The sequence below is a fragment of the Syngnathus acus genome, chromosome 15 (assembly GCF_901709675.1).
Source record: "Syngnathus acus chromosome 15, fSynAcu1.2, whole genome shotgun sequence".
NCBI lineage: Eukaryota > Metazoa > Chordata > Actinopteri > Syngnathiformes > Syngnathidae > Syngnathus > Syngnathus acus.
Window position 1 is genome coordinate 204,232 of NC_051100.1, and position 13,329 is coordinate 217,560.

A 13,329-nucleotide genomic window follows, 5' to 3' on the forward strand; every position below is an offset into this window, starting at 1 on the left:
TTTATTTCCAGGTACTCCGCTCAAATGAGTGTGCAGAGTTGAATAGCTTGCCGCTTGACCTCTTTTGGCTCTGCTCATTCTGTCCACAATCGGTGCGGACCCGACGAGCGCACGGAAGCGGCCAAGGCAAGAGAAGAGATCAGGCCAAACGACAACGTGGAAGCAGGAAAACCGGGATTGGGAAAAAAAGCCAAACAAAACTCAAAGACACGAGGAAGGCAGGGCAGGGCAGGGCAGGGCAGGGCAGGGCAGGGCAGGGCAGGGCAGGGCTGGCTCGCCACAGCAACAATTAGCAAAGAAAGACAACACTGAACTAAGCCATTCAGTTATCCCACTACCTTGATTTCAAACATGAGACTGGCAGCCACTCTTCCTCAGTCCTCTTCCATTTTCTCTCGTCATCATAAAACCGAGATACTAAAGGCTTGCTCAAACAGCTCCATTTGTCCACCCCATCTCACTCTGCCATTAGATTGACTTGAGTCACGTTTTCTCACTCAAGTGGTCATCATGAGCTGAATGCGGTTCGTTTTCAAAACTAACAGACAAGCACTTTTTTCACGCACATCATATCAGACGTGCAGAGGGAGATCTCTCTCGATTGACGGGCGCAGCGTGACTGACCTTCCGTTCGTACGACTGCAAAAGATTCATTCTGAAAAAGAGATGATGGACTGCAGTAAATAAGTGTCATCTGTGTAGAAATGCACATTTGGGGTCCGGCACACAACCCTGTGGCACACAACCCTGTGGCACACACAACCCTGTGGCACACACAACCCTGTGGCACGAACAACCATGTGGCACCCCCTTGTGGCCACTTACAAATTCAGACTATACACATCATAGAGTGACTGCACTGGGAGTCGAGGTCGTGGTTCTTAAACCGAGTTCGGTAGAACCCCTGGGGTTAGGGAAGTCAAGCTCGTGGCTTTTGTTTTAAGGTAAATGCCAAGTCTTGTTTTACTTTGATTGCTTTTTATTTCTTATAAATAGGCAATCATCAAATCAAATCAAATCATAAAGACAGAGATGAAACAAACTCAGAAATACAAAGTTTGCAAATATGTCTTTTTTCAAATTTTATTTTCTTTTTTCAAAAAGGGTGTTTTAAAATGACACAAGAAACTAAAGGATTCAAATGTACAGTAGGAAATGTCAAATTTGAGACAATCAGAAAAGCTTTTGACAGATGGGGAAACCGAAGAGAAGACAAGATAAAATTCAAATAAAATAGCATAGCGCATGTTTCCATATTCGAGTAAATAAAACCATCTGCTCCAAAGACCTTACAGGTCCTTAAAATAGTAGAAAAAAAGGACAACATAGAGTGTCAATGGACCCTTAATTAAAAAAAAAAAAAAAAAAAAACTTTCTGAAGAGATTAAATAGGCTGCTTGCAATTCCAAAGTTAAAATATAAAACCATGTGATGGGGAGCGAAGGCACACAGGTCAAACCAAAAGGTGGACTAAAGACTGCTTTTCTTTTTAGGACGGAAAGGGGACTGGTCATTCCACTGCCTCGGTCCAGAAGGTCTGGAACAGAAAAACATAGCAGAGTACAATATGGAATAAGATGTCAATTCAAATTCAAATGGAAAGCCTTGAGCATCAGCATTTATTAAACACAGCAACAAAATATTGTCATATTCTACAGTGGGGCAGTAGCTTAATAGCAGCATTTACTTCAACAAGGCGTTTTCAGCTCAGCAATGTTGACACAAACAGGGGAGAGGGGGGGGATGCGGGGGGTATGACATAATGGTACAACTCACTGATTTCCATCTGAGCGTACATGAAGAACGCTACTTTCCTGGCGAGAACCTGTCAGCGCACAGAGACAACGTTCAGGATCACGCACACCAACGTCTGACAAATATCAAGCAGGGCTGAAAACTAGTTACACTTTGGTACAGTCCGGTTTTCAGAGAGACACAGACACAAGGTCAAGTTCTTGACACAGGACCAGATCAAAAAATGGGAACAACACATTCATACAATAAGCGGAGGCAAATGTCATACTTGTTTGATCATTGTAGATGGCACTGACTCCCTCCTCAAAAGTCACATTTAGGCCCATATCTGGAAAGGTTGAGGTTTGGATGGAGAGACTAAGGTCAATCCTGTGAGGCAATAGCAACATTGCGAGCTAAGGGTTTGGCATCGTACCGTTTGGAGTGCTGATGGCTCTGCTATTCACGACTCCTTGAGACTTTTCTGCAAGACACGCGGATGGAATGCTCCTTGTTTAGAGCTATTTTATATATACACGTGGGTATATATAAAATATAGTACATATATATATGTATATATATATAATATATCATATATATATACACATATACAGTATACACACACATATATACAGTATACACACACATAATACAGTATATACACTTGAGCTGGTGCACCTGTTGTTCCCAGAGTGATGGAGTTTGACTGTCGTTCTGAGCCGGTTCTGGCCAAGAGATGCCTTCGCCTGCGACACAAATTCATTTTCATAGTTACGCATATCCATAGTATTGTTCAGATTCACTTTCACTGCACATTTGAAGCACCTCTGATTCAATCCAGGCCGAGATGTGAGGTCGTCAACAACAAATCCACTTGAATGGTTTCAGGAAAATCTTTTTCGATTTAAAGATTTGTTTTGGGTTTTTTTCTTTCACTTTTACAGGTTAGCAAAAAAGACATGTTGAATTTCCAGAAGAAATGATGCCAACAACATACATACGTACGTACGTACCTCTCACTCTGCCAAAGTCTTGCATGGAGCTGATTTGGATGTGGCGTGGAAAAGCTGAAAGGTTGCAGATTCTTTGACAAAGAAGTAGAGCGGTGCGCCAAAGCCTAGCAGAAGATAGCCAGTCATGAAGTGTGGCAAATGAAGCGGGACAAATGAAAGACGACAACAATAGGCAATGCTTTGTGGTTTGCGGCATTGACTCAGAAATGGACTTGATTCAGAATGTTTTGTGAGTATTGATGTATTGTGAGTGGTCATCTCCATCCATCCATCCATCCATCCATCCATCCATCCATCCATCCATCCATCCATCCATCCATCCATCCATCCATCCATCCATCCATCCATCCATCCCTCCCTCCATCCCTCCATCCCTCCCTCCCTCCCTCCCTCCCTCCCTCCCAACCTGAGCTGCAAGCATTTTGGAGTCCTCATTCAGGTTGCAGTTGTCCATCGGCTTCTCCGGATGGCGGTCCTTCCCTGCTTGCTTTAGGGCAAAGTCCACTTCTGCTGCTAATTGCTCATCCCCGGCAAAAAACTCCTTGACTTCTTGAGGGTAGTCCTGCATTGTCACCTAATACAAACAACAACATTGGGTGCCTTGTCTTTCTGTGTCGGTGACCTCCTGAAAGTGCACCTGTAGCAACCTGCAGGTAGGCTGTGAGATCTTTGAGGACAGGAGACTGTCTCTGCTCCAGTAAGCGCTTAAGACTGATGATGAGAGGAACGGTGTCCTCCACGAAAGCCTTCTTCCTGACCTGGGGTTCAAAGAAGCAAGCTTCAAGTACCTTTGAGCAAGCTGAAGCTGAACCTGGCATGATGGCCATTGACTCACCTGAGAAATCACCTTATTTTGAGCTGCCTGGAAAACTGCTTTTGCCATGGTGCTCATATTTTCCTCGTCTTGTTCGTCCCCTGCAGCGCTCGCAGTGGCCTGAAGCTTCATCTCTTTCAAAGTCAGTATGTTGAAGGTGTCTGATAAAATGTCTTCCGCATCTGCATTCAGTGGCAGCTCTTCATTGGCAAAGCAGGCTGCAATGGAAAAGGGAAGGAAAGAAGCGTGCGCATCTCAAGTCAAGTCAAGTCAAGTCAAGTCAAGTTGATTTGTATAGCCCTAAATCACAAGCAGTCTCAAAGGGCTTCACATAGACAAAAATTGACAATTATTCTCAAAGCATCCCCTGATCTTAAGCTCCCAAACTTGTCTCGGTAGCGCAATGTCCAAAGAGGTCATTGGTATTCTCGGACTTTGCTCGTCCTTTGTGAAAGCAGCCCGGAAGACATTTGCAAGCATCTGATTTGGAAAACCATGCTGCTTAACTGTTGTCTGGTTGTTTTTCAAATCACTAAAGAATAGCAAATGAACAAAAATGAATAGACGACAGTCAATCAAAGTTTGTTTGAAATAGTACCCTTTCATTCCAATAGAATTCTATCCGATGATTTGATGGAGTAATGTATTCTAAAAATATTTGAGAGTGACAGCCGTGTAACGAAGGGTTCATTGTCACGAGATCAGTCTTTGACCACTTCAATGGCTTTTGGATTGATTGATTGATTGATTGTGTTATTGCACAGCAAATTGCATTTGTCGCATTTCTCACTCACCCAGGACACTTTGGTTCATCTTATTGGTGATCTTGAAGCGTTGCGCATCCGTCAAATGGAGCAGTAGAAAGCGGTAAATCCGAAAACGTTTCTCGCGGTGCTGAGGCCCCTTTAGGGAGAACCGAAGTTTTCCACTGAAAAAGAATACATACAATACTACCGTGTACTGCAGTGTTCACGGGAAAAAAGCGGCAAGTGAGGGAGCTCTTGGCAACTTGGCTCCTATTCTCATTCCTTACCTTTCAGTTTCAGTCAACTTGTAGGAATTATGTCCACTGTACAAATTGAAGTGGTAGATGCACTCAATGAAATGCTGACTAAACATTTCTGGGCTCTTTTTCAGCAGTATGTGAACCAGGCAGTATTCACACAGACTGTACAGACAGAAAAGACAATGCAGTCATTTGACATGAGCAATGAAAACAAAGATTTGACATTGAAGCAGTATCTTCAGTCCCAACTCATCCAATTCATCTGCTGGCTTGCTGGCTGGCTGCTGAATACGCTTTGCGCATGGTGATGGGCTCCTGGGAAGCTTCCTTAATATAGCATGGACTCAATCGAGTCTCCTCAAAACAATGTATGCATTCCCAGCAGCCCAGGTCCAATCGATTCTTTCGATAGCGTCTTTTAGGATCAGGAAGTCAAACTGGAGAAATAATAATAATACGTACATCTAGCCCACATGCTCACAAGTCAAATGATTTCTTCCAAGTGCATAAAAAGGATTTGCGTGCGCTTCCTAAATGGTCAGCTCGATTGGCAGGCACCACTGTTTGATGTTTTGGGAAATCCGAGTACAGCGCGTCAAATGTCGTTCACCTGACGATGGCTGGGACAGGATCAACTAGCACCACCATGAAGCGGAAGAATAGAGAGCCCTTCCATTTTACAAACTCCTCCTAAAAGGAATCCAAAAAGGGTTGGGCTTTATTTTAGCATGTCTAAAGGAGAGCTCGAGACATGCTATGCATTTCCAACAAAGTGTGTTTGGCCCAGTCTCTTCCTACCTGGAGGAGGTTGGTGAGCATGATGAGAGCATGCTCCCGGATGATTGTTTGGTCGTCTCGTAGACAGGCGGAAATGTCGGGGATGTAGCGATCCACCATATTTGTGTATCGAACGCATAGGTCACACATGATCACCACAATGTTGTTGCGTACGGCCACTTCTGTACCGAGCTCCAGCTCTCTGGCGAACACGGGAAGGTACTTGCGGACCAGTTCCTCATGTTGCAGACACAGCTTACCTGATCCAGTTGGAAAGTATTGGACAAAGGCAAACCAAGAACAGCACCAGATTGCTCACCCAAAGTAATGACGCCGTGGGCTCGGACTTTGGTCGGCAGCAAGTTGCTTTGGAAGACGGGAAGTGAAGCTGCTAGCTCATCTTGACAATTTGTCAATTGTAAATAGAGAAGACAATTGTGGATACAGACAACAAATATGAAGAAGAAGAAGAAGGGGGGGGGGGGGGGGAAACAACAACAACAAAAGCCATGTAGTAATAGTGTACCTTGTAATTTGTCTGGATTTGGGATAAGGACAGATTCCACAAGCAAGATCATTCTTTTGGACACTCGAGCAGGACAGTTGAGTGAGGCAACACCAAAGGTGTGAAGGTGTTTCACCTGGAAGACAACATTCTTTTCAGTGAGACACAATTATTGGTCATGAAAGAAACAATTTGCTTTTGAATCGGTGCGCTATTTGGAATGAACTCTTCAACAAAACATTGTTTGAGTGCAGGAACGGCCTCCAAATTGAAGAGTAGCATCATTTTGGGCGACTTGGAAACATAGTAACAGATGTGAAAATGTAGTTCTCACCATCAGCTCTTCATTAACGTTGTGGATTCCATTTTTGGTCAGGATTATAGCAGCCAGATAAGACTCACAAATTGACACCAGCTCACCACAGTGATGATTCAGGAAAGCCTAAGAAAAAAAAGAACGACGACCTTGTCATATTTCTTCCGACGTTTGAATTCATTTGGTGATAGCACAGAAGAGTGCAAACTTTCTTTCTGTTGTGCTCGTCAACACACGTAGTATATATGTATGCTGGGTGCTTTCTACCCTTTAGGCTTTTCAATTTACAAGGGACAAAGTTAGTTCGTGGAGCTAAGTACTACTTTGAATAACACTGGGTTACTGAAAGCAAACTCCAACCTGAGTTTGCTTGACATCTTCACCGCTGCCAATTTGATGCAGAGTATCTATGGCAGCACTGATAGCCTCAAGAGACATGGTAAAGGACTTCAGCCAAGGCATCATATCATCTGCAGACAAAGCAAAAAATGCATCCAGAATACGCTCGGACAAAGGCGACAAAGGTTCCGTCACTCACCAACAATCCGAGCCTTTGTGTCTTCATTCAAGTGAGCAGAAATGTCTCCAATCACACCCAGAATGTGACAGCAGGTTGTCGCGCTCACATTTTTGGATCTGGGGAAGGAAGGCAAGATGATGAGTACGTCACATCCATGTTTGCACAAGCTAAATGTAGCCCACCCTACCTGACCATGTTGTCCCAGGCATCCATGAGTTTGCCATATGGAATTTTGGGAGATGCAGAAACCACCTTGGAAAGCAGCAGCCAGGCTCCACGACTGTGATCAGCCTCCGTGTGCGAAATCAGATTCGTTACAAATGTTTCCGTAAACTTGTTTTGTTTAGTCCAGATGGTGATGGCCCGACTGAAATATTGGCTGGAGAACAGAAACCAACCAACAAATAATGACTAGTATAATAATCACGCTCTCTCAATAGAACTAGAATGCCCGTTGTTTTTGTTCGCTCGCTCGCACGCACGCACGCACGCACGCACGCACGCTCGCACGCACTTCGAAGGTACTCAAAGTTGAGGTGATATCATTCAAGTCCATGCTTGTGAAAGATCAATGAAAGAAAGTGCCAAACCTAAGGCTGTGACACTCGTCGCAGAGCAGATTTAGCAGCTTCCAGGTCAGCCTCTGACTGCTATCAAGATGGCGGCAGGCGGCGTAGGCTTTGACCTGGCTGAGCAAGATGTGGTCGAGAGCCTCCAGGGCCTTCTCCTGGACGGCGCTCTCGCAATCTTCAACCGCCGGTACCACGCCCAGCAGCCATGCCTTCTGCGCCAGGCTGCAATCCGGTTTAGCCTGCCAGTGGTCGTTGGCAGTGGATGACGCAATCGTTTCCATGCACTCACTCCATCTGAAAAGGCGGACTCACGTGAAGGATCTCGTCCACACACTGCAAGGCTTTCTTTTTCACAGACACAGCCGGGTCTCGACAGCGCTCCGAGAGCATAGAAAGGTTCTCCCAGCTCGTTGGGATCACGCCGTGCTTCAGAAGACCTACTAGGGCCTGGAAAAGGCAAAGAGAAAAGGAACGGAACCATCCGTACCAATATGGACATCGAGAGCGTGCACGGAAGGACGGGCAAGGTCAAACTACCTGCAGTGCTGATTTGCGAACATTACACTTGGAGTCTTGCACACGCCGCATGAGAAGAGCCATGTTCTCTCTCGCTTCATTGGAAAAAGAAAAATCATCGTCATCATCATCACGTCACCTGAAGCATTGGCGTTCAAACAGCGGTGCCTCAAAACGTTGGCGCGCGCGTTTAGTAGGACTCACCATCACAGACAGAGCTCTCGGTGCTAGCGACCTCCACAGTCCTGAACGGCAAGGTCTGGAAGCTTTTCTGTGGATGCTGGGAACCGCCTGAAACACCATTCAGAAATGCGTTTTAGGCTCATCTGGACATGTTGCACAAAAACCACATAGCCCTACCAAACTTTACCTTCTGTACTTTCCCCTTCCAATAGAGTTTGGGTTACAGCTAGAAGAAAAGGGTCATTTAGTCATTGTGCGGGAACAAGGACATCGCCATACCAGCTTTCCGTCCCATTGAATTAAAAAATTAAAACAACACCGAACGGTAGTTTATTTTGGTCACTACAACGTCATCGGCCACTTATTATCATGACATAATGATATCGCTCCATTTCAATCTTTTGGGGAAAATCTTCTTTTAGAAGACGCAATCGTATTTTTTCCATTGCTATTGCAAAATCAATGTCACCCAGATGGGGTGAAAAGAACCCCAACGTGTTCGACAAATTTGTTTTTTTCTTGTTTTGCAAAACGATGCTATATGGGCAACATTATGAATCAAAGATATTCATAGTTTGGCACTTTACAGGGAAAACAAATCTTTACTGGCAGAGAAGAGGCTTTGGATAGCGCAGGTAGCATTGAGTGAAGGCAACTCCAGACACTGAGCCAAGCAGGCCAGGACGTGGCTTTGGACAGTGGTGGAGTGGTCATTGCGTCGAGCGAACAACAGGTTCTGGATGAGGAAGCGATGCGGCAGGTAGCGGGCCAGAGCCGCGTGCTCGTCACATTCCTCCGGCCTCCTCTCCGGCTGCCCCAGTAGAACCATCGTGACATCCACAGAGAACAGGCGAGACACCATCTGCCAAAGCAGCCCTTAATCATTTGTCGTCGTCTTTTACACGTGCCAATCGCGATACGGAACATTGGATTGTACCTAGTGGATGGCTGGGGATTACCTTGGATTGTCTGGAGAAGTTATACAGCCACTTGATGAAGTGCGCACAGTCTGTACTTGACATCTCTGATATCAGCGTGCCAACAGCTTGGGCCGCGTGCTTTCGAAACTCACATTTTTCCACAATCTCCACCCCGTGGAAAAAGACATCGGAGAAGGTGAGCAGGTGGCATCGAGTGCGACACAAATGCTGGGGCTATTTGGGCTGAATGACTCACCTGAAAACAAATGTGCTGCACGAGCACTTTTAAGAGAGGAAGAGCCACTTCTTTCAGCTCGTTCACAATGTGACTACGGTTCCAAATGGAAAGAATGACAATTACAAGATTGATACGCCTCCAACCCCTTTGCCTTTGTTTCGAGACGTTCATCTGTACAATTCAATCAGCTCATTTATAGTCAAATCTTAAGAGCTAGCTGCACAGTATAGTAGCCATTTGTCTCATCCAATCATCCACTTTACCAGACAAAGCGGATGGCTTGATCCCGTGCGGCGAGTACTGCGTGGCTGAGTACGAGCAAGGTCGGTCTGCTTCTGTCCTCTTTATTCATCATCAGGATTACGTAGAGAAGTCGGTGGAAAACCCTCCTCAGCGACTGGACGGACAGACGGACGGACAGACAGTCAGACAGTCAGTCAGTCAGACAGTCAGTCAGACAGTCAGACAGATGAAGCGGATACTCCGGATGTCAGCATGTGAATGAAAATTACTTCTTTTTGGTCTCCATGTTTTGGTGCGCAAATCAGCCGCAGGCCGTAGAAGGCCATCTCGGGAAGGCTCCGCAATTCTCGGACGTCTCTGTGGATCGAAACGACGTAAGCGCCAGGTTCGGCCGGAAACGATGAAGGGAAAACTCAACCACCAGCGCCGTACCGTTCGGCAGAAAAGTTGGGCTCTCCGATGACTGGTTCAAAGTAAATCAACTTGGTAAAAATCTGCAGACAAAATGAAACAGGTTGATGACAAACAGGTGAGGTCGGCCGGCATCTTAAGCGTTACCTGGACGCAACGGCAAGCACTTTGCGCTTTGTCTTTGAGTGACAATGTCTGCAAAAGTCGGAGAAGACTTTGAACCAGAAGAACCAGCGCATCTCGGATCTTATTTAGGTCTTGACTTGAGAAGATGAGCTCCTCTTCCTCATCGACTTCCATCTGCAGGCGACAGACACACTTATGCATCACTATCGCCCGACATTATTCACTGAATGCGCTTGGAAGAAAAACGGTTGAAAATGTCAGGCTGGCATTAAGATCAACCATACGGGCTCTTTGAATGGGGAGACCTCTTGAGTTTCCTTCCGGTGTGGTTTGGAACGCTTGCCCTCTGCCTGAGAAGTCTTGACAGTGCCCTTCTTGCGCTTTTTGCCAAAGTCTTGAGGCCAGCAGTGAGCGCTTGCACTCAAGCAAGTGTCCAATAAAATCTCGTGAAAAACTTTGTTGCCAATGCTTCCTAGAAGACAGATACAGTCATATGTAGAAGTGTTGAAGACAAATGATGTATGTCAAACTATACTTCCCATTTACCTGGGATTCCAAGCAGCAACAGATAGAGGGAAGCAGCATGAAGGCTAGCCACCCTCTGCTGAACATTCGCTGCTTTGGCTTTGCCCGGCAAAACAAAGGAGGACAGCACAGCCACCAAAGACTGCACCGAAACACCATTCTCCCTCAGCTGCATCCAGATACTCTACAGCAGAACAAAGAGGCTTGACAAAAGCATTTTCATTCCAAATGATTGCAGACAGTGCTGAATGGCAGTCCCTTTCTTCTTCCTCATTCCCTGATGCACGCACTCTGCAGATCACAGCGTGGACCAAATATACCTGAAAACTGGCATCGGTGCTAGGAGACTGTTGTTCCTCAGAAAGCGCCAGCAGATATGCGTACAGTCTTCTGAAATCTTCCTCTCCGCAGGCTGCCAATTCCTCCTCTATGTTATCATCGTCCATCGGTACCATCTCTGTAAATTCTGCATCCCACACTGCATTCACCCAGGCTGAAAAGAAAGAAAGAATCAAAGTTTATGACATGACCAAGAAGAACAATAAATGATTTATAAAATAAGTTGTCAGTCGTTACAATACTCCACGTTAAAACAGAAGTGGCATTAACATAACATGCATGCTTTGTGGCTTTCTCGGCGGTCAAGCCAGTCATATCGTTCAAACGTTGTATCCCAAATACGCGCTGTGTTGGCCAGGAACTTTCTCAATGTCAATTCAAAATTCCTTAGAATGCCGGTTTTTTTTGGACAGTAAAACAACGAAATACTATGACTCCAAATTAATATCGATACTGTTAATGAAATCAATGTAATCGTGTCAATAAAGCCCGCTGTGCCCTTGGTCAGGCTTAAAATAAACAAGAACGAAGTTAAGAATGTACGAGTGTAGTCATAAAAACAGAAAGAATATAGATTATCCATGGAATGTGTTCAACTCGTGGGACTCATACCTTTAAGTTACGCGTAATTTTGTCTGCAATTATCTCGTATTCGCAAATTTACCTTGTGGGACTTGGTTCAGTTTCAAAAACCGCAACGGAGACGTCAACTCCATTTTGAATAAAACCCGCCACCAGCCAGTTTTGCACTTGCGCAGTACATATCGGTTTCATCGGAAATGACGTTAATGCCCGTCATTACCCGTCCTCGGATTTCATCCGTGTCCAAATTGGGCAGGCTGCGTCCTCGATAGGATGGTACGGGCGACGTAACGTCATTTCCGGATCGCGCCGGCAACACGTCACGTGACAAACGAAAGCAGCCTTGAGAGCGGCCTTCGTTTCCATGGCGACGGGCTTCTTTCGTTCTTTCAATCATCCATTTTGACTCAGTTTGGGGCTTGATTGAATGTGACATGTCATCAGGCGGTACAAAACACTATTCCAGTAGCTTTAACATATTTGAAATAAAAATATATTCCCAGAGAGTCTTTCAAACTGAATTCAGTCGCCTTTATTATGAAAACAAGAGAACATTGTATTTATATGAAATTCTGCACTTAGGTTACCACCATACACAACAGTTTGCAAACAGATCTTATGTAACTGTCAAATCCCCCCAAATGTAGAATAAATAATTGTGTAGTCTTTACAATGCATCTCAACAAGAATCACAGAAGGACCTTTTCATTTTATAGTCTTGGAGTACATTATTTTCTGTTTAGTATTACATATTGAATCAAGACAATTTTAAGAATGCATTAGATTACTGAACAAATGTGAGATCTGACATATGGGTCTATACATATATATATATCTATAGAATTATATATATATATATTATATATATATATATATATAGTATATATATAGTACTTACTACTACTAGCAATAGTACTATGCTATAGTACTAGTAATATGACCACCTATAATTCAGTTTATATCAATATATCTATACACACGCACACGCACGCACACAAATAACAGGAAAAAAAAAATCCCTCACCCCATGGGGATGATGTGTATGGGTTCTTCGGGCTCAGGTCCCCTCCAAGAGAAGGTGGCAAGTTTGAGGGTTCTCGGTCATATGTGTTGTCCACTAGTACTACTTCAACTACTACTAAGAAAAATTAAGATAATGTGCAATTCTCTCAATCCACCCAATGCATTTAGCAGATCCAAGCTGAAGAAGATTTACACATGTACACACATCCGCACAAGTATGCAAGTTTTTTTTTTCCTGTATATATACACGTGTGTGTGTGCGTGCCAACCACCCACCCACCCACACCCACACCCACACAGTACTGAAGTTGAGATGCTGTATTGTGAAACATCTATGGCCGATGAATTGAGGGGGGGCTTCATATGGAGACAGAACAGATAGGTAACAGAATGACAAAAGGAAAGCCAAAACAAGATAATGAGAGGCATACAAAAGAAAAAAAAAACTTCACGAAACAAATTGTTAGCAAACTCAAAATGGAATGCAGTGATGAACGCGCGCGCGCCACACACACACACACACACACACACACACACACACAAACACACACACACACAAACACACACCTGCACACAAACACACGCGCACACAAACACACGCGCACACACACTTGTGGAGTCTGATGAGCAGGTGGAATAAAATTAGTGTGAATGAAGTGAGCCAAATGGGAGCGATAGATAGATATTGGTTGTCTGGGCCAAGTCTGGTGAAATGATCACCGTTTGATCCAATTTGTCATCAATAGCAGGACGGGTGACAAGACGAAGGCTTTATTTGTTTTGGTAGTGTGCTACATTATGGTAGAAATACAGGCAACTTCATCTTGTTCTCACATAAGCATGTGATTCATGTCATGTCATGTCATTCATCCCTACCCGGTCAGGTTGCGGTAGAGGAAGATGGCAGCCAGGCATACCGACTGACCGAGCGTAGAATCAATCGCCAGCGGGACGGGCTGTGCTTTT

The 13,329-nt window shown here is 44.7% G+C and overlaps 2 protein-coding genes and 1 long non-coding RNA gene across 5 annotated transcripts in view; 1 reads left to right on the forward strand and 2 right to left on the reverse strand.

Annotated features, from left to right (window-relative positions):
* Positions 1-1,364: 1,364 nt before the first annotated feature.
* LOC119134348 (condensin-2 complex subunit D3-like) lies at positions 1,365-11,492 on the reverse strand. Of its 3 annotated transcripts, none has more exons than XM_037270936.1 (35): positions 11,423-11,492; positions 10,740-10,912; positions 10,441-10,603; positions 10,200-10,366; positions 9,916-10,068; positions 9,790-9,851; positions 9,627-9,714; positions 9,378-9,511; positions 9,133-9,205; positions 8,916-9,041; positions 8,563-8,818; positions 8,144-8,182; positions 7,978-8,064; positions 7,795-7,868; positions 7,570-7,704; positions 7,276-7,496; positions 6,873-7,064; positions 6,704-6,801; positions 6,526-6,635; positions 6,184-6,291; positions 5,871-5,985; positions 5,664-5,753; positions 5,366-5,604; positions 5,178-5,257; positions 4,595-4,729; positions 4,356-4,489; positions 3,583-3,779; positions 3,395-3,505; positions 3,154-3,321; positions 2,748-2,851; positions 2,413-2,480; positions 2,171-2,218; positions 2,024-2,083; positions 1,777-1,825; positions 1,365-1,537 (listed from the first exon to the last, which is right to left on the reverse strand). In XM_037270936.1, the coding sequence occupies exons 1-35, from the start codon at positions 11,472-11,474 to the stop codon at positions 1,471-1,473; spliced, it is 4,176 nt and encodes a 1,391-aa protein (XP_037126831.1). In that variant the 5' UTR covers positions 11,475-11,492; the 3' UTR covers positions 1,365-1,470. The 3 variants fall into 3 exon arrangements, 2 of the variants coding, with proteins under 2 accessions (XP_037126831.1, XP_037126832.1); XM_037270937.1 differs by having other exon boundaries at positions 8,916-9,038; positions 9,130-9,205; XR_005100312.1 differs by lacking the exons at positions 1,365-1,537; positions 1,777-1,825; positions 2,024-2,083 and adding an exon at positions 2,560-2,628 and having other exon boundaries at positions 2,166-2,218.
* Positions 11,493-12,656: 1,164 nt separating this feature from the next.
* LOC119134373 lies at positions 12,657-13,234 on the reverse strand. The gene is made up of 2 exons (XR_005100316.1): positions 12,963-13,234; positions 12,657-12,930 (listed from the first exon to the last, which is right to left on the reverse strand). It is a non-coding gene; the product is annotated as an uncharacterized LOC119134373 (long non-coding RNA).
* Positions 13,235-13,263: 29 nt separating this feature from the next.
* The window catches only part of LOC119134605 (steroid 17-alpha-hydroxylase/17,20 lyase-like), a 2,690-nt gene continuing 2,624 nt past the window's right edge, over positions 13,264-13,329 (forward strand). The window contains exon 1 of the mRNA XM_037271433.1: positions 13,264-13,269. Coding sequence (XP_037127328.1) covers positions 13,264-13,269 — 6 coding nt within the window. The remainder of the gene's footprint in view (positions 13,270-13,329) is intronic.